This window comes from Scyliorhinus canicula, chromosome 4 (genome assembly GCF_902713615.1).
Source record: "Scyliorhinus canicula chromosome 4, sScyCan1.1, whole genome shotgun sequence".
NCBI classification, from domain to species: Eukaryota; Metazoa; Chordata; class Chondrichthyes; order Carcharhiniformes; family Scyliorhinidae; genus Scyliorhinus; species Scyliorhinus canicula.
In genome coordinates, this window is record NC_052149.1 from 13,550,062 (window position 1) to 13,574,636 (window position 24,575).

The window sequence follows — 24,575 nt, forward strand, 5'->3', positions numbered from 1 at the left end:
TGACAGTCTCATTGAACAAGAAGGTCTCTGCACGATCCGTCCATTTCTCTACGCCTCGGCATTTCTCTTTAAAGTCAGTTAATTTAGTTCAATCTGTTTGCAGAGTCCCTTGAAATTCTCCCAACACAGGAACACTGGTTATCACAGCTTTCAGGCCATCAAATGTCTTTTGAAAGTCCGCTGTCCCCTGAAATTTTCGATGTTTCTTCAGTAAGTCCATAAGTGGAGCAATCACGCTTACCATTGGTAGCCATTAAAACTTTATCTCCACAGGCAAAACTACGAATTTTGGATTTCTTGTCTGACCCGTTTCATCACATTTTGTGCAACTTTTAAATGTTGTCTAGCCAATTCACCTGCTCTATTTAATCATTCCCTAAAATTTGACGCGTAATGCAATAATGTAATTTCCGATTTCTCACTCACCAATTTTTCCTTAATCAATTTGAGTGCTCCTCTTACCTCATGACTAAAAATTAGTTCAAAAGGACTAAATTTGTTTGACTCATTGGGTGCATCCCTAATTGCAAACTGTACGAATGGAATTCCTTTATCCCAATCCTTTCGATAATCGTAACAATAAGCCCTCAACATTGTCTTTAATGTCTGATGCCACCTTTCTAACGCTCCCTGCTATTCTAGATGGTACGCAGTTGATGTAAATTGGTTTATTCCTAAGTTATCCATAACTTTGAATAATCTTGAGGTAAAATTGGATCCTTGATCCGATTGAATTTCTGTGGCTAGTCCATATCCAGTAAAGAATTTAAGTAACTCTTCCACAATCTTTTTAGCTGTAATATTACGTACTGGAATGGCCTCTGGAAACCTAGTAGACACATTCGTTATCGTCAAAAGATATTGATTCCCACTTTTCGTTTTAGGAAGCGGTCCTACGCAATCAATTAGGACCCTTGTAAAAGGTTCCTCAAATGCTGGAATGGATATTAAGGGCGCTGGTTTTATCACTGCTTGAGGTTTCCCTATCACTTAACATGTGTGACATGATTGACAAAAGTTAACTAGATCTTTATGTAGTCCAGGCCAATAAAAATGTTTTTGTATTTTAGCTTGAGTTTTCCTTATTCCCAAATGACCTCCCACTGGTACCTCGTGCAACTCGTAACACCTCCTTTCGAGACCCTACTGGCAATACTACTTGATGAATGTCTGCCTGCATATGTAAAGGTCTCCATTTTCTTATCAAGCCATTACTTTTACGGTAATAACACTCTGGTATGCACTCAGATTCCTCTTCCGTGTATGCTTTTTGATACATCCGTTTTATTTCTCCATCTTTCGGTTGTAACTCCGTCGATTTTCCTGAACTAAAAATATCCGCCTCATCCTCCACCTGTTCTTTTTTAACCATCTGATCAAAAATCGTTTCTGATAATTGCACTTCACCTTTATTTTCACTCTTTGATTTCTCCTCTTGTCTTACCCTGTGACTTTGCGACCGTGTTGCTACACGTTCTGGAAAAATCCCAGGATCTTCGTCCTTCAACACTTCAGTTGTCTGATTTTCCACTGGCCTATCAACCACAATAGGCATCACTCCCACCTGCAATCCAGCTATATCATTATCCAAGATAAACAGTTCCTGGACAAGATAGTTTCTCTGTTACTCCTACTACCACTTCACCACTCTTCACTGGACTTTCCAACTTTACCTTATATAATGGAACACTACTCCTCTCACCCTGAATTCCACAAATTACCACCTTTTCTGGCAACATTCTTCCCAAACTACATAACTCCTCATCTCTTACCATTAAAGATTGATTAGCTCCTGTATCTCTTAAAATTGTGATTTCTTTACCTGCTCCTCCTGATACACACGAGTAAACTTTACCCACAGAAGTAAATTCTTTAAGTAGATCTGGCACCTTCTGATAAATCACCTCTTGATCAGGCTGTACAATCTTTTGCACCTCCTTCGCTTCATTTGGGCTTTCCTTTACCACTTTAACAAATCCCACTGTCTTATCCTGTTTTACCACATCAGCTTTCCCAGTGCTTTTCTTCAACCACCAACACTGTGACTTTACATGGCCTAGTTTATTACAGTGAAAACATTTGAAACTTTTCCACCCTCCTGGATTTCTTTTTAATCTGAGGTACACTACTTATTATCTCCCATCAGATCAGCTTTACCGCTTGAGAATTTTTCATATCCCCAGTTTCTGTCCCTCACAGGCTGAAACTGATGTTGAGTACCAAACTTTGATTTATAAACTAATTCATAATCATTGCCATTTCTGCTGCTAACCGTGCAGTTTTAACCCTCTGCTCTTCAACACGAGTTCTCACTACATCAGGAATTGAATTTTTAAACTCCAAAAGTATAATTTCTCTGAGAGCTTCATACGTTTGGTCTATTTTCAAAGCCCGGATCCACCTATCAAAATTACCCTATTTGAGCCTTTCAAACTCCATGTTTTTTTAAAATTTGGAGTACCCAATTCATTTTTTCAAATTAAGGGGCAATTTAGCTTGGCCAGTCCACATACCCTGCACATCTTTTGGGTTGTGGGGGCGAATCCCATGCAAACACGGGGAGAATGTGCAAACTCCACACGGACAGTGACCTAGAGCCGGGATCGAACCTGGGACCTCAGCGCCGTGAGGCAGCAATGCTAACCACTGAGCCACCGTGCTGCCCTACTCCACGTATGTTTGACCAAATTCTTTCCTTAAATTTCTAAACCTTTGTGGGCGTCAGGCACTAGTTCATATGCACCTACGATGGATTTTTTTTCACCACCTCCTACGTCCCAGATACCTCCTCCGGTACTGATGCAAACACTTCATTAGCCCTACCTATCAGCTTTGTTTGAATCAGTAATATCCACATGTCCTGTGGCCATTTCATTTGGTTAGCTACCTTCTCAAATGAAATGAAAAAGTCTTCCACCTCCTTCTTGTCAAACCTTGGCAATGCTTGGACATATTTAAATAGATTTCCACCAAGCCTTCGACTTTGACGCTCTTTCTCACTATCCTCATCACTATCCACCAACTGTACGTTTCCCTTTACGTCTGCCAATTTTAACTGACTGTTAGTTTCATAACCATTTTCTGAAGTTCAAACTCTCTTTTCCCTTTCTTCGCTATCTCTTTCCTTTTCCTTTATCTGTTTTTGTTTCTTTCTTCTATCTCCTTTTCTTTTTCCGTGATCTGTATCTCCCTTTTTCTCTTATTGCATATTTAAGGTGCTTTAATTCTTTTTCATGTTCAAGTTGCTTAATCTGCAACTGGATCTTTGCCATTTCTAATGAGTCAGACTGTATCTCAGGCAACTTTAAATGCTTAGCCACTGCCATAATGACCTCATCTTTTCGCATTTTGTCAGGTAATGTTAACTTGTTTTTGCCAAATCTAACAGTCTGCTTTTGGTCTCTGTCCGTAAGGTACTGCATGTGACCGTCTCCACCCCCCCAAAACTTCAGAGCCTCTGAAAGAGCCATTGTCCACAACACACTCCCCACTTAAACTAGAATACCACACCTGATAAGCAACCACAATATGCTCACCCCTCACTGTCTTTACGTTCACTAAGCTAATCCAATAGATTAGACTTTTATCCCCCTCGAGCCCCCAATTTGTTATGGGCCAGGGTTTAGAGAATCCCAAAGTGTATCTTGGATCACCTGGCCCACAACTTTTAATAGATTATGTTATGGGGAGCACACGGCCCACTCTACAGGTGTGGTACAGCAGAAATGGAAAAGTATTTTTAAAGCAAAATGATGTTTATTCAACCTTTTTAAAACATACAGTGAACATCTTGGCAACCATTAGTTCAAATACAACCCTCAAAGAATACAACACAAAGTAATCCTTTAAGCTTTCCTTTTGACATTCAAAAGATTTAAAACACCTTTTAGCAGAAGCACATTAGGTTTACATTCACTACTGAGAACATTTATCATTCTGAATTCACCAAATGATAAATAGACAGTATTTTGATGGCAGAGAGAATAGCAGTACACCTGTTTGGTCTGGCTTCAGCTCTAACACTGAAAACAAAACTAAAACACATCCCTGTAGCAAACAGCCAAAAACAAAAGTAAAAAGCTGACAAGACAGCCCAGTGCCACCACACTCTGACATCACTGCAGTAATATGAGCAGCCAAATATTTCTTGAAGCAACATTCTGATAACACTCTTTTATACTGTCCCTCTCTCCTTCAGACTTGCAGTCATGAACTCTCTTCAAAATAAACACCTCTTGACCCACTCCTTTCTTGCAAATCATCACCCCATCTCTGAACCCCTGTTATTTGACAAACTCCTCAAAGTTATTTTTGCTTAGCTGGTCCATGTCTCTTTCTGTAACTCACTGGTTGGCTCTCTGCAATGAGGTTTTTGTTCCTCTCGCTGTCCTGAAATAGCACTACTGAAATAGCACTAAAGTCACAAATGATATCCGAATGATCTGGAAATACAGCCATTGATATTGTTGATTGCACCATCTTCCTCCAGCATCTCTATCTCCCATTGAGGAGACTGCACTCCTGTGGTTCCATTCTTAGATGCCGAGTTGCAGCCAGATAATCACTTGCATTCGCTTCCGCTTCCCATACCATTAGAACCAGGTTCAATGATTGACTCCTTTTTCTTATCGTGATGCTCTCTCTTGACGTCATCATTGGCATGTACACTGACAATACCCAACTCTACCGTACTGTCATCTGCTCCCTTGACCCCTCCACTGTCTCAAAATAGTCAAACCTCTTGTCGAACATCCAGTAGTACTGAGTGAGCAGAAATTTCATTCAACTAAATATTGGGAAGGCCAAAGCCAGTGACTTTGAACCATGCCACAAACTCTGTTCCCCAGCCACTTCACTCCTTTTCCCAGAAAGTATCAGGCAAACCCGGACTGTTTGCAACTTTGGTGTTGCATTTAACCCAAGCCATCTCCATGCCATCACTAAAAACTGTTTCCATCTTTGTAACATCGCCAGGTACTGCCCTACCTCGGCTTTTATCTACGCTGAAATCCTTATTTTGTCATTGTTATCTCTAGACATAGCTGTTCCAAAGCTACCTGGCCAACCTCCCATTTTCTACCATCCGCACACTTTTCAGTCATTCGGGTGTCATTTGCAACTTGGTGGGGATACTGGGTTACGAGGATAGGGTGGAGGTGTGGGGTGTTCTTCCCAAGGGCCGGTGCAGACTTGTTGGGCCGAATGGCCTCCTTCTGCAGTGTAAACTCTCTGTCTATATGTCTACTGCCCGGATCCTAACTCTGACAAAGTGCTGTTCACCAATTACCCTATTGCTTGCTGACCCGTGGTTCCTGGTTAAGCAATGTCTCGATTTTTTTCCCCCCGACCCCGACAGCTCACATATGTCGCTGTTTCTCTGGTTCTAACCTCTTGAGTATTTTCCATTTAAACTGTTAATGGCTGTGTTTAAAGCTGGCAAGGACTTCAGCTCTAGAGTTCTTTCCCAAACCTACCTTCTGGACTAGCCTTTTGGTCTCAGCCCTAATTGTCTTTTATGGTTTTGTTTGAAATGTCTTGGGATGCTATGATGGTTAAAAACATTTCTATAAACATAAATTTTGGTTCTGAAAGTTTTCACTTTAGTAAGTTCAAAGTTTAAGCTTTCAGAAACGGTACTTTGAGGACAATTTTTTTTGTTTGTTTATTCATAAACAAACCCTAATTTCCCTTTAACCGTGTGGTTGTGAGGCCATTTCAGAGGGTATCCACATTGCTGTGGATCTGGAGTTGCATGTAGGTCAGACTAGGTAAGGATGGCAAATTTCACCTGCTGGATTTTTATGACCCAGCTTTTATCGACAATGGTCGTCATAGACTTTTGATTGTAGATTTTTCTTGAATTTGAATGATGTGGTGAGATTTGAGTCCAGGTTCCCATTACCCTGAATTACTAGTCCAGTGACAATCCCGCTGTCGCTGTGTCAGTCCATCTTGAGGCCAGTGATATTACGGTGCAATCCAAGTATTGGCTTCCAGTCTGACTAATCATGGGAATTTTTTTTTAAATGCTTAAATTTATCTAGTGAAACAAAACTGCTGTCAGCACATTAACAAGTGCAAACTTGCCACATTCTCTGATTTACAGCAGCACTGCATTGAGTTATATTTTTGACTTCTAAAGCATCATTATAAGAATATTGCGATGACAATCTTGAAAGTTTGATAACAATACGCTATCCAAGCACAAACCTATGATTAGAGTTGTCATTCGTGCTTTTTTCAGAGTGGCTTTAGCACACTTCCAACTGTTCCACAGTTGGCTAGTGTTACCACCACACCTGTGATCAGGTGTTATGGTACCGATGGCACCACCTCTGCAGTGAAAAATAGAAATGGTAAGCAGAGTTTATCCACAAAAATGTTCGCACGTATTCGGCACCTTAAGTAGAATCCCTACAGTGCAGTAGGAGGCCATTTGGCCCATCGAGTCTGCACCAACCCGCCGAACGAACACCCTACCTAGACCCTATCCCTGTAACCCCACCTAACCTGCACATCTTTGGATACTTAAGGGGCAATTTAGCAAGGCCAATCCACCTAACCTGCACATCTTTGGACTGTGGGAGGAAACCGGAGCACCCGGAGGAAACCCACGCAGACACGGGGAGAACGTGCAAAAAGTAAGCTTTTGATTTGAGAGTTTTAATTCTCTGTTCATGTAAGTGAAGTGCCGGAGGTGGAAAGAACGGAAAACATCTGGAAGCACTTTAATTGGTGCACAATTTCCTGGTGGCAGCATTATCCTTTGTGGGGCAGTCTAGAACTATAGGACACAGGTTAATTTTTTGTTTATAAATTTAGAGTACCCAGTTAATTTTTTTTTCCAATTAAGGGACAATTTGGCACCCCCACAACCCAAAGATGTGCAGGTTAGGTGGATTGGCCATGCTAAATCAGCTATTGGGGTGAGTTGGATGGATTTTATATGAACAAGGAAGGGTTCTGCAGGGCAAAGAGGGAAGTGGAGTTGAGACCAGTCAGATGAGTCATGAGCGTATTGAAGCGTCAGGGCAATTGAATGACTAATTAATCTAGTTATTTGGCCCTTTTATGTAAAGTGTTTTAGCAACCACCACTGAAAGCAGTCAAAGTAAGAATGCCATAGCAACGAAAAATATAGGATTGTAGATGCTGGAATTCTGAAATCAAAACAGAAATTGTTGGAAACACTCTGCAGGTCAGGCAGAATCTGGACAGAATTTCAAGTCAACAGCCTTTCATCAGTTCTGATCATTCACCTGAAACATTGACTTTCTCTCCAAAGATGCAGCCAGACCTACTGATTGTTTGCAGCTTTTTCCGTTTTTGAATGTTGGAATTGTCCTCCCATACAGTCGATTGATTCAGAGCAGTCTTTTCTGCCCCCCCCCCCCCCCCCCCCCCCCCCCGCTGTCTTTGTATGCTATGGCAGGCGCCTGCATTTGAAAAACAAGGGCAGGCTAATATTTAGAGTTTGATCCATTTGTTTAAAACATCTTAATGCATAAAAACAATGGTTGAGTTCAAAATGTTATCTTGGAAATAAATTGTAACCTTCTCTGGATTGAGTTACTTTCAATGTGCAGTACCTTGGAGGGTGGATTGAGGTTGATTGACAGGTAATCCATTAAACCCTCTTAAAATGTCCAGGTTTGAACTGTCATATTTAGTTCAAGCCAGTAGGTGGTGTGAAAGATCATTTGCTGGCATTGGATTATTCAGAAATAGAAGTGTAGCCCATATATCTATATTTGATTTAATAGAATTTACAGTGCAGGAGGCCATTCGGCCCATCGAGTCTGCACCGGCTCTTTGAAAGAGCACCCTACCCAAGCCCACACCTCCACACTATCCCCATAACCCAGTTACCCCACCCAACACTAAGGGCAATTTTGGACACTAAGGGCAATTTAGCATGGCCAATCCACCTAACCTGCACATCTTTGGACTGTGGGAGGAAACCAGAGCACCCGGAGGAAACCCACGCACAAACGGGGAGAATGTGCAGACTCCGCACAGACAGTGACCCAAGCTGGGAATCAAACCTGGGACCCTGGAGCTGTGAAGTAATTGTGCTAACCACTATGCTACCATACTGCCCAATCAGTTTAGTTGCATGCCACAGAAATTGTGTTTTTAGAAGCCGTCGAGACATGGTTGCATATCCTATACGAGATGAGATGTTCGTATTGCATCGCTTTATTGAAATTACAGTCGTAGTGATGGTTCTGCTTTCTCCCGAACATCATCATGCCTGATATATTATCGTGCCTGCTAATATCAGAGTATGCCCTATTCTGAACATCTTAGCTGATGCATCAGTGTTATTGAGCAGAAAGCAAGTGATTGTCCTAAAGAGGGGTTTATCTTCAAAATTGTCAAAAGAAATCTCTGGGATACCACCTGTTGATGGATCAGTTTAATATTTGCAGCAGATCGTCATAAGAGCATTGGCTTGTAGTTCATAAGATTTCTTTGATCTACATCGAGATTTTCAATTTTGACACTTGAAAGGGGATCTTTTAGTCCCAATACAGTTCCCAGTACACGTGGGTATTTCTAACTATAACTTGAAATATTACGTGGAAAAGTCACAGTGGTCGCTAGCATTGGAAGTGGAAATTGTGCAATGAGATGCCCATTATTAACTTTGTGCACACCCAAACTAAATTTTGTGAAAAAGAAAAGCAACAAATCGGAGGGATTAATGCCTTCCTGTCCATTGTTTATTGATTTTCCTTCCCCTTATTTCCTGCTACCAGAGATTTTGTTTGTTCATTCACTGGATGTGAGCACCACTGGCAAGGCCAAAATTAATTCCTCATCCCTCAGCCAGTATCATAGTAATGGAGCAAAAGCTTCCTGTACCTCCCTGCCCAATCTGGACCTCCACACTTGGATTCACCATCTCGACATGGCTTCTGACACCCATCGAACCATGTTGTGAATTGGGAAGTCATGACTTTGTATCCTTGTGGCATCTCAGAAAAACACTTGTGATTATGTTCTTACGACAGATCGCAGCAAAAATTGGAGGGGATGCAGGAACACCAATAAATACGTCTGACTACGGATACGGTGGACAAAAACGGCCCCTGGAAGATGGAGGTGAGTCCTTGGAAATTATCTTGTTCTCTTAAAATTCATAAGTATGTTTGATCTGATATTGTTGATATACCATATAAGCTGCTTTTAATTTGTGCTTCATACAAATAATGGAATGACATCAAGTAGCTAGCCCCTTTAAGACACTTTGAGTGCAATAAAAGATGCATATTTGATGCTAAATAAAAGTATCAAAATTCATAAATATCTTATAATGGAATGAGGACTTGTCTACTTTCGTGAACTTTAACTCTGCAAGAGGTGAAGTGTGAATGTGCAGTATTTGTTTTGCATTCATTTGGACGTCTACTGTTTCATAAAAATTGAGCAAATAAGATGACCTCTTCAGTGACGTTCATATAAATCGCCTGACCCCCACAGGTCAACATTTAAGAGTTTTTTTCCCTAGCTGTGTGGAAATGCATCTTCCGCATTGATGCCAGTTGCTCTGTTGCTTTGCATTAATTTTCTACTTTAAAACGTCCTGAAATCTGTGCACAATGAAAATGAAAATCGCTTATTGTCACGAGTAGGCTTCAATGAAATTACTGTGAAAAGCCCCTAGTCGCCACATTCCGGCGCCTATCCGGGGAGGCTGGTACGGGAATTGAACCGTGCTGCTGGCCTGCTTGGTCTGCTTGAAAAGCCAACGATTTAGCCCAGTGAGCTAAACCAGCCCCTATGATTGACTTTCTCCGTTTTGCCATAATTAGTTAGGTTGCACCATTCATTCTGCTGTGAGTCTTCACTGCAATCTCCTTCTTTGTTATGCCATATTAGCCCTTATTAATTCTTGACTCTATAGATTGTTTTAGGTCTGTCTGACAATTCAGACAAAGTACAAACTCTTGAGTTCTTCCATGTCACTGTGGAGCTTTTAAGAGTCGTTTTCAGGATCAGTGCTCAATCTTCCTGCCTCTTTTGCTCAGCGGCAATACAATCTTGACCAAAGGAAAAGCCGTGGCGACATTTGAGTCGATTGTTGTAACCTTTTGTTGCATGAGTGAATATGACTGGGCAAATCTGATGGTGCAGGTGAACAAGTGTCAGGATCGGCAATTTAGGAGGGGCTGTTTTTGAAGGTGGAAAACAATTTGCTTTGATGGGAATAGGAAGAATTATACTTGATGGTGTTCTGATACTGGCAGGTAATGCGCATGTAAAAATGTAGTCACCAGCACACGCATTGTGCCCAAATATGGTGCTTCATTTTAATTGGTATTGACGCATATGTATTTTCTGCAAGGCGGTCTAATGGAGTCACACCATTTAATTTTACAATCCTGTGGTTCAATAATTCATTTTCTTCAATAAATCTGATGTAATCCACCCACACTTCCTAAAATATAAGAATCAGAATAGACTTTATTCTAGTTTGCAACATTTTTTGTGCTGGAGAAATTTGGTAACAAGCTCTCATTAAGACCATCCTTCCCCGTTACAGAAATTTCCATCAAACTACAGAGCTAGGGTGACATTAATTTTGAGCCTTTTGCCAATTTTGATACTGAAGCTGCTCTTCAAACTTGATGGAGGGAGATAGAAAATTGCATGCAACAGCAAGAATGAGATGGTTGGTTCCTGGATTTTGTGTGGGGGGGCACCATTTTGTGTCTTGACGTGTGTACATCCACTTTGTGGTTATAATTTCAAATCACAGATCAACAGGAGAAACCTTTAGCTGAATGTATTCACTTCTGTTGGTGGACCATTGCTTCTGGCTGGTAAATTTTGAATTTTTAAGTGGGAATGAGGGCTTGCTTTCTCAAAAAACAAATGATGTGGAGATGCCGGCGTTGGACTGGGGTGAGCACAGTAAGAAAACTTACAACACCAGGTTAAAGTCCAACATGTTTGTTTCAAACACTAACTTTCAGAGCACTGCTCCTTCCTCAGGTGAATGAGGTCAAAAAAACCCTCTGGTCAAAAAACAAAAGCATCCCACGTTTGAAGTTTATGGGCACCCTGACGCCATTGTTTTTTTTCTAAACCTGGTTTGAGACTAGTGAATTCCAAGCTGGACCCTCAGAACTCTAGAAGGATGGGGAGCATTTGGATATAGTTTCCATCTCTTGTACCCTCGCATATTTAAAAACATTTTTAAGAGTACCCAATTATTTTTTTTCCAATTAAGGAGCAATTTAGTGTGGCCAAACCACCTAACCTGCACATCTTTGGATTGTGGGGGTGAAACCCACGGCAGACACGGAAGAATGTGCAAACTCAGCGCCGTAGGCTGCAGTGCTAAAAACTGCACCACCGTGCCCTCAAGTATTTAAATTGTTTTTGAGCTGCCTGCCTTTTAAAGGGTTCTCATGACTCCTTGATTCCTATTCGCCTGTAATGCAAAAATGCTTTTCCTGTTGCTTGGGACATGAAGTCATTTAAAATCACCACTCATATTGCAACGTTACTAATTTTCTCTTGATCTAATTTATTGGCTGATATATTGTTTTAAAGGTGAAAATTGATTGGCCTCTTGACTATGATTAATTTAGTTTGATGCAGTGGAGCAGCCATTTGCATCAGTTGAACAAATGCTTTGTTTTGCAGATCAACCAGATACCAAGAAAGTCGCACAGAATGATCGTAAGTAGTGCTTTTCCAGCTGAATTTAATCTTTTCTGTCTTCAATCATTTTAGAATGGGATTCTTTACCACTCATTTTCTTTTTCATGATTACTCCTGTTGTGTAAAGCCTTACTTTGTCTTCCAGTTTGAACAAAATTCATCAAAAATTATACCTTTTCAATTTTTTATTTATTTGCCATTTTGTTAGAGAGGAAAAGGTCATTTGCCTAATACCGACCGTTTATGACTTTGCGATGTCTGCTTTTCAGCTAATGAAGTACGTTTGAAGCATCAAGTATTGTAGAAAATGCTGCAGCCAGTTTGTGCACAGCAATGTCCCACTGACAGCAATGTGCTCTTCCCTCCCCTAACAGTGAGAAGATCATGGAATTTCAATTTTCCACACCTGTCCAGAGTTTCCTTTGCTCGTTAACTTGATCGTCTCATGTCGAACCACCCACTCTTTATTGCCTTTTCCTGTTGAGCAGATGAACAATACTCAGATGTTGAAAGTTTGAAGAGCATAGATGTTGGCATTTAGTTGCCAACTGTGCAAGGTGCCCTTTTGTAAATGCAGCATGCACTGCTGCTCTGTTGGAAACCTTGCCAGGTAAAGTGGCAGAGTGAGAAACTGGTAATGGAAGTGTGTCTATACTAGAATTTAAGAATGAATCAATTCAATAAGGTATTCAAGAGAAACTTTGTTACCTAGATAGTGGTGATGAAGTGGAACCTACTACATAGAGTAGTTACAGCGAATAGAATAGAAGCAGTGAAGGGGAAGTTTGACAAGCACGTCAAGCAGAAAGGAACAATATGCAAACATGTGCTTGATTATGTAAGGTGGATGGATGCTCATGTAGAAGATAAACAGAGCCATAGACCTGTTAGGCTGAATGGCCTGATTCTGTTGTCAATTCAATGCAGGGTGCTCCTTGACATCTATAGAAATGGAATTGATGTTATCTGACTGACCTTATAACGCTGTGCATTTTCTTGTGTTATGTTTTTATAGATGGATAGATTGTTGGTTAATATCTTCCTTTATTTTTCCTTCAAGCATTTGGAGCACAACTAGCTGCAATGCATCAACAGAGGTAGGGAAGACATTTATTATCCTTTTTATACAGTAAATCATAAGTTACTGCTTTATATTTGTGGATGTATCACATCATTTTATGTATCTTGCACAATTGACTTGATATATTTTATTAAAACCAGTACTATGAAACCAGTAGTTTCATAGCTAGTTCAGTTAAAATATCTCAAAAAAATGAATTTGATATAGAGAAGTATGAAGTGGTACATTTTGTTAGTAAGAATGAAGTGACGTGCAAATGGGAGGAGAAGTTGGGGGGGGGATAGACTGGGGTCTGTGGTGTGAGGCGATGCAGAGTGAACTCAACCGCTTGTGAGCGGGTGAGCTTGTTCCAGTTCAAGGTAGTGCATAGGGTGCATATGACTTGGGTGAAGATGAGTGGGTTCTTTCAAGGGGTGGCTGGCGAGGGCCGGCGAACCACGCGCGCATGTTCTATGGTTGTGAGAAACTGGAGAGGTACTGGGGAGCGGTGTTTGGGACATTGCCCAAAATTGTGGGGATGGAAGTCAGGCGATCTTTGGGGTATCGGAAACTCTGGAGCTGATGGATCGGAAACTCGAGCTGATGGAGGGGAAGGGTGCTAACGTTGTGGTCTTCGCTTACCTAATTGCCCGTTGGAGAATCTTGTTGAATTGGAGACCAGCCAAAATTGCTGTTCTTTTTACAGACGTGTGTCATAAAATATACTAAAAAAAAGAATGAAGTGACGTAATATAAAGGGCACAAGTTTTAAAGATGGATGCAAGGGGCAGCACGGTGGCACAGTGGTTAGCACTGCTGCCTACGGTGCTGAGGACCCGGGTTCGAATCCCATCCCTGGCTCACTGTCCCTGTGGAGTTTGCACATTTTCCCCGTGTCTGCGTGGGTTTCACTCCCACAACCCAAAAGATGTGCAGGTTAGGTGAATTGGCCATGCTAAATTGCCCCTTAATTGGAAAAAAAATAATAATTGGGTACTCTAAATTTATTTTTAAAAAGATGGATGCAAGCACAGAGAGCCATTGGTTTCTGTGCATAAAATTGTTGAAGGTGACGAGGGTGGTTCAAAGTAGTCATACGATATCCCAGATTTAAGTAAAGGCATGGAGAGTACAAAAGCAAGGAAATTATGATGAATCTTCATTGGACACTGACAACCTCAACAGGAGGATTGTCTTCCGTTCTGGAGACCTAACCTCCAGAAGAACATGAAGATTTGAGAGGATGCAGAAGGGTTTTAAGGAAATGGTTCCAGGCATGAGGGACTTCATTTGAGTGGGTAGATTGGAAAAGGTGCAGTTATTCTTGAGATGCTGGAGAGGAGATTTAATGGAGGTGCTGAAAACCGTAAAGGACCTATGAAGAGAATGGACACGCTGGGGGACTTAGCAAGAATAATGGGTGAGAACTGACTCGGAGTGGTGTGTGTTTTGGTGGGATGTGATGGGGGTTGCTTTGCAGGAAGAAGAACTTAAGCACTGAGTGCAAGCGGGGCTTCAGTACTGAGGGGAAGTGCTGGGGAAAAGGGCATTCAGGCCACAGAACAGGATGTCTGTCAAATGACAGTGATACTGGCAACATTAAACATTGCAACTATTTTATGAACAACATTAAAGCGAAACAATGTTAACGGAATCAGCGTTACACGGGGACTTGGTGTAGCTGATGGCCTCGTCTAAAAGTACTAGCTTGCTTCAGTGAAGTCTGTCAAAAGATATTTTGTTGCATAGTTAAAATAAATTGACTCAAGCAAATGATTTGAAAAGATGTACTTAAATAAATTGGTGCAGAACAGCATTGGACATGTTTGGTTTAAATGGGGATGTCCTCGCATACCGTATCCAAATGGCAGTCTTTGCACAAGCCATTTTGTAAAGCTATGTGCGGCTGAGCAAAACTCTGCTCAGATTGATCTCTGCATGTCCCCTCTTTTTGGTTAGCCGCTTGGTTGCTAATCTGATTGAATTTGCTAACTATTTAAATTGGGTGAGGCAAATTTGCGATGTTACTCATCACTCCGCCTCATATTTGGTGCCATCACAAATTGAAAAATTGGAACGCCATTTTTACTAAAATTGTAATGGCTGGGTGCTCATTGGGACTGACTGCTGTAAAGCAAGGTAGCGAGCGACTAAATGCTGCACAAACTGTATTGAGTAATTTTTGAACTTTTCCATAAAATTTAGGTCAATAGCCACAGAGGAGTACAAAGTACCCGATGGCATGGTTGGATTTAGTAAGTAAATATATACATTATTTCTTTTTAGATTTGTACACTCATTTATACTGATGACATGTGGCTCGATCTCTTTTTTAAAATAAATGTAGAGTACCCCATTCTTTGTTTTCCAATTAAGGGACAATTTAACCTGGCCAATGTACCTACCCTGCACATCTTTGGGTTATGGGGGTCAGACCCACGCAGACACTGGGCGAATGTGTAAACTCCACACGGACAGTGGCCCGGGGCTGGGATTGAACCCGGGTCCTTGGCGCCGTGAGGTATCAGTGCTCGCCACCTTGCCACCCGTGGCTCGATCTCTTTACCATTCTCTTGACCCCTCCACTGTTTTGCTGTCAGCCAGCTTATCCAACATCCAACCATTGAACCTCCATTCTCTTTGGGAAAGATTGAAGCTATCTTTGAATGCCCATGTCACAAACATTCATGTTTTTATACCGCCTACCTCTCCAGCCACAATCTTCAATTGAGTCAGATGGTTGGCATCCTTGGCTGAGCTTCTTTTTTTTTTAATAAACAATTTTATTGAGGTAGTTTTTGGCTTTATAAACAGTTACAGACATCATCAGAAAGGAAGCAAAAAAGGCAAAAATGTGCAAACATCCACGTACTTTCAATACTTCCACTGTAACATATTGCACAAGCCCGCTCCCCTCCCACCGGTACTACCCGCCATATTTTCCCTCCTACTCTACTCTAACCCCCCCCCTGCTGACGCTCACTCTCCCGCAAAGAAGTCAATAAATGGTTGCCACCTCCGGGTGAACCCCTGCACAGAACCCCTCAAGGCGAACTTGATTTTTTCCATCCCCAGGAAACTCGACATGTCCGCAAGCCACCACTCTGTCTTCGGGGGCTTTGAGTCCCTCCACGCCAATAATATTCGTCGCCGGGCTATCAGGGAAGCAAAGGCCAGCACATCGGCCTCTTTCTCCCCCTGGACGCCCGGGTCTTCCGAAACCCCAAAAATTGCCACCCCTGGGCTCATCACCACCCTTGTTTTTAGCACCTGGGACATGACCCCCGCAAATCCCTCCCAGTACCCCCTCAGCTCAGGGCATGCCCAAAACATGTGAACATGGTTCGCTGGTCCTCCCGCGCACCTAGCGCATTTGTCCTCTATCCCGAAAAATTTGCTCATCCGAGCCACCGTCATATGGGCCCGGTGAACGACCTTAAATTGGATCAGCCCGAGCCTAGCACATGTCGCGGTCGAGTTTACCCTACTGAGGGCCTCTGCCCACAGCCCATCCTCCATTTCCCCGCCTAGCTCCTCCTCCCATTTAAGTTTCAGTTCCTCTGTCTGGGACCCTTCCTCCCTCATGAGCACCTTATAAATACCCGAGACTCTACCCTCCCCTTCATCCCTCCCAGAGACTATTCTGTCTAGGATCCCATTGGCGGGAGGCGCGGGAAAGATGGGACCTGTCTACGAACAAAGTCCCGCAACTGCCTTGGCTGAGCTTCTGATTGCACATTCTCCTTCGCGCCTCTCAACTCCCACCGCTGTAATAAAACCTGACTTTTCTCATCTGCTGTTGAAGCTTCTGTATTTTACTTTTGTCACCTTCAGACTTAACTATTCTAGTTATTTTGTGGCCAGCCTTTCATGCTTTCGAATTTACCTGGGCTCCTGCCCCAATCTCTCCTCCCTGTGCCTCATTTAAAATTATTTTTCTTATATAAATTTAGAGTATCCAATTATTTTTTTTCCAATTAAGGGGCAATTTAGCGTGACCGCTCCACCTACCCGGCACATCTTTGGGTTGCAGATGTTGACACGGGGAGAATGTCCAAACTCCATACTGATAGTGACCCGAAGTCAGGATCGAACCCAGGTCCTCGGCGACATGACGCAGCAGCGCTAACCACTGCGCCATCACGCTGCCCATCATTTAACATTTTAGTCAGTGGTCTTAAGTTGATGCCCCCACTGAAACTCAAACCCTTCTCTCTATTCCCATCCCTTTTCTCATAGCTGTCCTCGCTTCACAACCGTCACCCCTAAGAGCATCCTTGAGGACCACCTCTATGAACCTTCTGTCACCTCTCCTAATATATCCACCTTTTCCACAACAGTCCCTGAAAAGCATTTTGGGGTGTTTTCTACTTGGAATAAATAGAAAGTGATTTAAATTTTTAAGCTCTTAAATATTGCATTGTTTGAAAAAGCTAGTTTTTGTTGGCATGCATGGATGACCTGCCACACCACATAACCTGTGTCGTGGAGACATTTCTTCGAGCCTCCCCACATTCTTTGTTCTTGAAGACATTGCTGTGCTGGAGTGCTGTTAGGCACCAGTTGCTAGTCCATTACCGTGTGATTTCAGAGCAGGAGTAGGCCATTTGAATTGTCAAGACTGCTCTGCCATTCAATAAGGTCATGTTGATCTGATTGTGGCCTCCACTTACCCCAAATAACCATTGACTACTTTGTTAGTCAAGAATCTAACTATATCCCCGTTAAAAATATTGAATGATCCTGCCTCCACTGCTCTCCTGGGAAGAGTTCCAAAGATTCATGACCCTCTGAGAAAAAAATTCTTCCTATCTCCACCTTAAATGGGAGACAGCTTATTTTTAGACTGTGTCCCCTAGTTCTAATTGCAAGGGGAAACATTCTTTCCGCATCCACCTTGTCAAGTCCCCCTCAGGAACTTGGTGTTTCAATAAGATCACATTCAATCTTCTGCACTCTAATGGATACAGGCAAAGCCTTTCCACCTTTTACTCCTGAGATAAGCCCCCAGTTCCACATATCAGTTGAGTGAATCTTTTCTAAACTGATAACTCCTGTCTTTTCCTTAAAATGAGACCCAACACTGTGCACAATACTCCAGATGTGGTCTGACCAGCGTCCTCGACAACTGGAGCAAAAACATTCTTGCGTTTATATTTAATTTCCCTTGCAATCAACATCAACATTCCATTTGCCTTACAAATCACTTGCTATACCTGAATACTCCTGATTTGTGGATGCTCAGATCTTTTTGCACCTCAGATATCAGTGACCTCTCTCCATCTGATGGAAACATTTTACAAATTAACAGGTATTTTGAACATTAATATAGAAGAAGCATTAGAGATAGCACGGTAGCATAGTGCTTAGCACTAGGTTTCACAGTGCCAGGGTCCCAGGTTCGATTCCCACTTGGGTCACTCTGTGTGGAGTCTGCATGTTCTCCCCGTGTCTGCGTGGGTTTCCTCCGCGTGCTCCGATTTCCTCCCACAGTCCAAAGATCTGCAGGTTAAGTTGATTGGCCATGCTAAATTGCCTTTAGGTTAGATGGGGTTGCTCGGTTACCGGGGTGGGGTGGAGGTGTGGGCTTAGGTAGGGTGATCTTTCCAAGAGCCAGTGCAGACCCGATGGGCCGAATGGCCTCCTTCTGCACTGTACATTCTATGAGACAGCTGGGTATGCTTGCCAAAGGTTATTCTGTTCTGAGTCAAGTGCAGAAAAGTAAGGACTGCTTTCTTTAACAAGTGTTAAATGTTTCAGTCGTTTGTATGACACGTGTCTGAGTGAGAAAATCGGTTCCTTTCACCAATCATCACTATCCTGATTTAATTCCTCGTTTTGAGATTTGGATACGAGCAAAGATTTTTTCTTTTGCTTTTCCACATGTGTCTCCTTGATTCTGCACTCTTCACACACCACCTCCTGCCCCATCTTCCTCTCTCTTCCACCATCCAATTTTTTACTTGGGAATAGAGTTTGGAAACAACGTCCAAACATTTTCTGGTATAACTCTTGAGGATGGATCGAAAGAGATAAGAATTGCTGACTTGTTTTGCATAGAATTGATTGCAAGCATGGAAAGTATTGATACTGTTGCAACAGAGTATATGTGGCACAGTTGTGTTCACAAGAAAACTTGACTTAAATGTTTGGATTGTCTTGGGTATAAAATTGCATTTTGATGAGCTGATGATGCTTAACTCAGAAAATAAAAGTGATTTTTTTTTTTTTAGTAATTGGTCGAGGTGGGGAACAGATCTCGCGCATACAGCAAGAGTCTGGGTGCAAAGTACAGATTGCGCCTGGTAAGAGTTTCTTCATCTTCAAATTAAAAAAAAATGCTTGAATCATTTGTGTTAACATCGAATCAGAAGCCTAGTTTTGGTACGTGCAGTTATTTAAGTACAATCTGACAAATTGTCATAGAGTACTTCTTTAAAGGATAACTGAAGAAGTCCATTGGAATAAATAGACAGTTAACACATTCAAAATTAGAATTACATACTATTGCTTTACTCCAATTGTGCTAATATTCATGTTAATCAGCCCTTGAGATCGTAATTTGATTCGTCTTGATTGAAGGAGAGTTACCATACTCTGACGCTACAGATTTATGTAAACATAATGTTGCATTCAATTCTACAGCACAGAAATGGGCTATTGAGTCGAACAAGTGTATATTGATTGTCCTCCACATGACCATCGTCCCACCTTACTTCATCTCATCCGATCAACATGTCCCTCTAACCCTTTCTCGATATGTACTAATGTACTTTTCCCTTAAATATATCTAAGCTAACTACCGTAATCCTTTTAAATGCATCTACCCCTAATTGTAGTAGTATCATCCTCGAGTCTTTTATGTGCTTCTATATCCAGTATGCAATAAGTAGACCAGATCTGCACATGATTCTCTGCATGTTGTAACAGAATCCATGTTTTAAATGTCATTCCTATGTATGCAAAGCTTACACTTTGGCACCGTTAAGCTGCCTTGGCACATTTTGTGATTTGTGAAGCTGTATTGTGCCTCTTCCAGGTGGTGGTGACCTTATTTCCACTTCCAAAATGCGCTGCCTCACCCTTAATTAATTGAAATTGTTGCCATTTACACCTCCATTCTGTGAGGTTGTTAACGTGATGTATTTTGCTGCTGTCTTGCTCAGTATGAACTATTCCCCCAATATTGTGCCATCCACATGTTATGATCTTGTACTTCGATTTGACCAAGTCATCCATGTGAGAGACGATGATCCCTGTAAAACACCACTTCCTAAACAACTAACCATTAATCCACACTTTGTCTTTCAACTAGTTTTTTATCTGATCTGTTATACTTGCTGTGTTCTGACCATATGTGCATTTCATTTTCAGACAGTGGTGGTTTACCAGAAAGATCCTGCATGTTGACAGGAAGTCCTGATTCCATTCTGTAAGTGTACTTCAAATAGTCAAGTTATTTCTCTACATCATAATATCATAGCCTGTGGAATAATTTTAATGCATTGTGTTCAGTTGTGTACATACATGGCTTAAGCATCAGTAGTCCAGTTATAGTTATCTCCCAGATCTTCTGTTCAAATCTGTCAAATTGGAAGGTCATTAAAACTTGCACAAAGGTTTCTCTCTTCCCCTTTCATCGATCATCCCCAAATTTAAAACACTTGTCTTTTTATGCGTTTGATGTAGAGCTGCAAAGAGGCTACTTGATCAAATAGTTGAAAGAGGCCGAATTGGTCCAGGTACACATCATGGAGATGGACCAGGTACTTCAGTGCAGGAGATCATGATTCCTGCAAGCAAGGCTGGACTTGTTATTGGGAAAGGTGGAGAAACAATCAAGCAGTTGCAAGTAAGTGTTCTATTTACTGTTTTTACATAGCTTCGTAAATGCTGAGACCTGGTATTTAAACTTGCAAAGGTGGGTACATGGAGTTGTTTTGTTGCAAAATAGGAACGTGCAGGAGTGAAGATGGTGATGATTCAAGATGGACCTCAGCCAACAGGATCAGACAAACCCCTCCGCATTACAGGAGACCCGTTCAAAGTGCAGGTACGATGCAGTATTTCTTCCTAATGTTTTTACAGCAGTGTCGCCAATGACTGGTAAATAGAAATGCAAGCTTCTGTATTTTTCTATTGTGTGCTTTTAGCAAGCCAAGGACATGGTGATGGATCTAATTCGTGACCGAGACCAAGGTTTCAGGGAGCAACGCAATGAGTATGGATCCCGTTTGGGAGGAACTAATGAATCATTGGATGTAAGTGCAAAACATACTGACCAAGGAAACAATGTTTTCAAGTTGCAATTATTGCATCAAAGAACTATTCAATTTCAACCTTAATGACATTTTTGATTGACCTATTTTTACTGTATTGACCGGTTTGGTGTGTTGCTTTTACAGGCAAATCTGGCAATGTAATTTATAACTGCCACCAGTTTTGTCCAAAGGGCCCCATTGTTTTCGTAGATACTAATTGCGTTTTCTGTTAGGTCCCTGTACCTCGCTTTGCTGTTGGTATTGTAATAGGGAGAAGCGGAGAAATGATCAAGAAGATTCAGAACGATGCAGGTGTGAGGATTCAGTTCAAGCCAGGTGAATTTAATGTAACCATAACTGTTCTGCAATTGAATAAATTAGATTTTATTCATTTTCTTGTTTAACTTTGCAAAAAAACTTGCCTTTTTTTATCACAAGATGATGGGACAACGCCAGAAAGAATAGCCCAGATCCTGGGCCCTCCAGACAGATGTCAGCATGCTGCAGAAATACTTACAGACCTCTTACGAAGTGTGGAGGTTAGGTTACAATTGCTTTCTTTTTAAGCATGCCAATTTAAATAACTGTCATAAGAGTTTTCATTGCTGTACCTACATTGTGTTGATTGCTGACAGCGGCTAGGAAATATCTTTATGATCGCCATTTGGAGCCATTCTGTCAACAGTAGTTCAGAAGTTTTTTCACCCCCACTTTTAGGCCGGCATGCCTCCAGGTCCTGGTGGCCCTGGACCTGGCAGAGGAAGAGGGAGAGGCCAAGGGAACTGGAATATGGGCCCCCCTGGTGGACTTCAAGAGTTCACTTTCACAGTACCCAGCAGCAAGACTGGCATAATCATTGGCAAAGGTAATGTGTGGTTGTGAAAAGTTGATCTTGGTTTCTTTCTAGTTTTGTATTACCCGCACAAGTAATTATACACCTTTAGATTAGAGTGAGCCCTGGTGTTTTCTTGTTTAACAAAATTGCAGAACTGAAGTTGGTTCTTTCTAATTAGTTGCATAGTGTTTGCAAGTCGAACTGACCAATCTCTCTGATTTGTACATCTAATCCTATCTGCATATTCTTCTATTCCTTTCATTCTTTTATCTAGGTACCCCTTAACTGGACCTGTGCTGCTGACCCCATGTTGCAGCAAGTTCCATATTGGAAAATGGGCCATGTGATAACTTGACTAGAAATAGCCCGGGGACAAAATTATTCTGATGTGATTAGGAAGGCCAGCTATTTTGTGTTAACACGTTAAATAATTACCCAATATTCTCGAGTGGTTCACAAGTAAAACACATGTTGCTATTTTAGATGTAGACATTAATCACAGATCAACCCACCCTTGGGGTGGTTGTTTGAAAGGAGGGGGGGCTGTTCTGGTGTATCTGAGAGACTTTTAATACACCCAAGCACAGAATCCGAAACAAGAACAGAGGGCGCCAGAAAAACCCAGCAGGTCTACCAACATATATTAGGACTGAAGATCAAAGGAGTCGAAATGTTGACTCTGTTTCTCTCCTAATAGATGCTGGCAGACCTGCTGGGTTTTACCAGCAACTTCTGTTCACTGTTCAAGGCACGTTTTAAAATAATAATGACTGACTGCATTTGGAGAATGTTTGGAAGTTTTGTTTAAACTGCCAAAAAAAAGATGAATACAATCTTAATTGAACAGCAGGTTAGACTTGGTTTGCAGGCTCGAGGGGCTGAATGGCCTACTCCTGTTAATTTGAATGGTCGTATTAGCTTCTTGGTTATTTGTTGGTGGCAACCCGGAGTTGACACCACAGTCATACCAGCCATGATCTCTGAATGGTAGAGCAGTCTCTGAGGGTGGCTGAACGGCCTACCCTTATCCCCAATTTGTATTTTTGTATTAGTCTCTGCTTTGGCTGAGCTGTGGGAAGGGAGTAGAAAAAATAGGACCTTTTGAACTTTAAGTAAAAGCAGATAATTGGGGTAAAGCTTTTGGGGGCTTTGCTCTGCATCTAACCTCTGATATATTTAAATTGGAAGGAATGTTTGTCGCTGACACTTGTGTAAAATGGCAAAGCACTCAACTTCCGAACATTTCATCGGCTTTGACTAAAAGGTGTAAAGGCACAATGTTTCATTGCCGATTGTGAGTTAACCAGGGAGTGCAAATGTGAATGACACCCATGTTTGAGAGATTAACACTAGTTTTCTTTATGAAAATCTGTTCTGCTTTAGGTGGTGAGACCGTAAAAGCAATTAGTCAACAGTCAGGAGCACGGATAGAGCTTCAGAGAAACCCACCTCCAAATGCTGATCCCAACTTTAAAATGTTTATTATTCGTGGATCAACTCAGCAGATTGATTATGCTAGACAACTTATTGAAGAGAAGATTGGGGTAAGCGACAGAAGATTGCTGTTTAATAAATAAGATTTTTGTGAGACAAGTCAACATTTTAAAATTAATATAACTTTGTGATAAAGTTACCAGAGTTTTTTTTAGGATTAGATGAACAACTTTCACTTACTTGCTGAGTGCATGAGCAGATTGCCACGATTCATTAATGGTTGAGTGACTCTCATACCCAATGTGTGCGTGTTTTCAGGTTGTTGCCAGACACTCCTAAGATTTAGGAAAGGAATTTAGTGCTGCATGCAGTAGATCACAGATGGTAGAAGGAAAGTAACTGATAGAATAGCAGGACATTGCTTTGAGTCAAGTGGTTGGAGGATTTGTAGGTTCTTGCTCTTGGTAATTGTACTTCATAGCATATGGAGCAGCTACTGTTTGTGTAGCACTCCACATGCAAAGCAACATCTGCGTGTTTTATGTGAGCTATAAGCAGCAGGTGAATGGTAAATAATTTCAGTTATTTTGATCATGATGGTGGATCTCCTCTTCGTACATTATTGCTGGTGTTCCCACATGCTGAGGTCTGATGTTTCACTCATCTAGTGCACAATTTTGCAGGTAACCGAATAAGCAGGAACTAAAGTTCACAATGATTAAAAACCTACTTGCATACTCTGCTTTTCATCTGACTGCTTTGCCAAAAGCACAAATGGATTCCAGTACTCGTGTAAATGCTTTGCAACTTTGAATAATATCAGCTTTTCAACAGTCTGACTTTTAAAACTTCCCAATGGAAAATGCAGTCTGCTACATATAGATTCCACAGTTTCTGCATTTAATTAGTGGCGAACCTGTCGGATAATATTTGTGAATATGGGATGTAATGGCTGATATCCATAGTAGTGCAATGTGCAGACTATGAGACATTAAAAAAGCTGCAAAGAGATTTAGACCGGTTCAATGAGTGTGCAACAAGGTGGCAGATGGAGTATAATGTGATTGAGTGCGTGGTTATTCACTTCGGTGTTATAAATAAAAAGCACAATATTTTTAAAAAGGCAGAAAGACATTTAGATGTTTTGCTCAGTCACAATTGGATGCATTCGTACAAGGGACACAAGTTACCCGTGCATGTACAGCAAGTAATTAGGAAGACAAATTGTCTTTATTGCAAGGATATTGGAGGATAAGAATAAGGAATTCAAATTACAATTCTAAGGGGCTTTGGTAAGACTATATCTGCA

General features: G+C 41.5%; 1 protein-coding gene across 4 annotated transcripts in view; it reads left to right on the plus strand.

Moving 5' to 3' along the window:
* The window catches only part of fubp1 (far upstream element (FUSE) binding protein 1), a 37,820-nt gene that overhangs the window by 3,875 nt on the left and 9,370 nt on the right, over window positions 1–24,575 (plus strand). For 2 of the 4 annotated variants that reach the window (XM_038793736.1, XM_038793737.1), the window contains exons 2-14: window positions 9,018–9,108; window positions 11,635–11,694; window positions 12,737–12,773; window positions 14,942–14,991; window positions 18,970–19,041; window positions 20,111–20,168; window positions 20,426–20,588; window positions 20,691–20,789; window positions 20,890–20,997; window positions 21,231–21,333; window positions 21,436–21,536; window positions 21,715–21,862; window positions 23,216–23,376. In XM_038793736.1, the coding sequence (XP_038649664.1) occupies window positions 9,018–9,108; window positions 11,635–11,694; window positions 12,737–12,773; window positions 14,942–14,991; window positions 18,970–19,041; window positions 20,111–20,168; window positions 20,426–20,588; window positions 20,691–20,789; window positions 20,890–20,997; window positions 21,231–21,333; window positions 21,436–21,536; window positions 21,715–21,862; window positions 23,216–23,376 (1,251 nt within the window). The remainder of the gene's footprint in view (window positions 1–9,017; window positions 9,109–11,634; window positions 11,695–12,736; window positions 12,774–14,941; window positions 14,992–18,969; window positions 19,042–20,110; window positions 20,169–20,425; window positions 20,589–20,690; window positions 20,790–20,889; window positions 20,998–21,230; window positions 21,334–21,435; window positions 21,537–21,714; window positions 21,863–23,215; window positions 23,377–24,575) is intronic. The other 2 variants (XM_038793738.1, XM_038793739.1) reach the window with 1 other exon arrangement.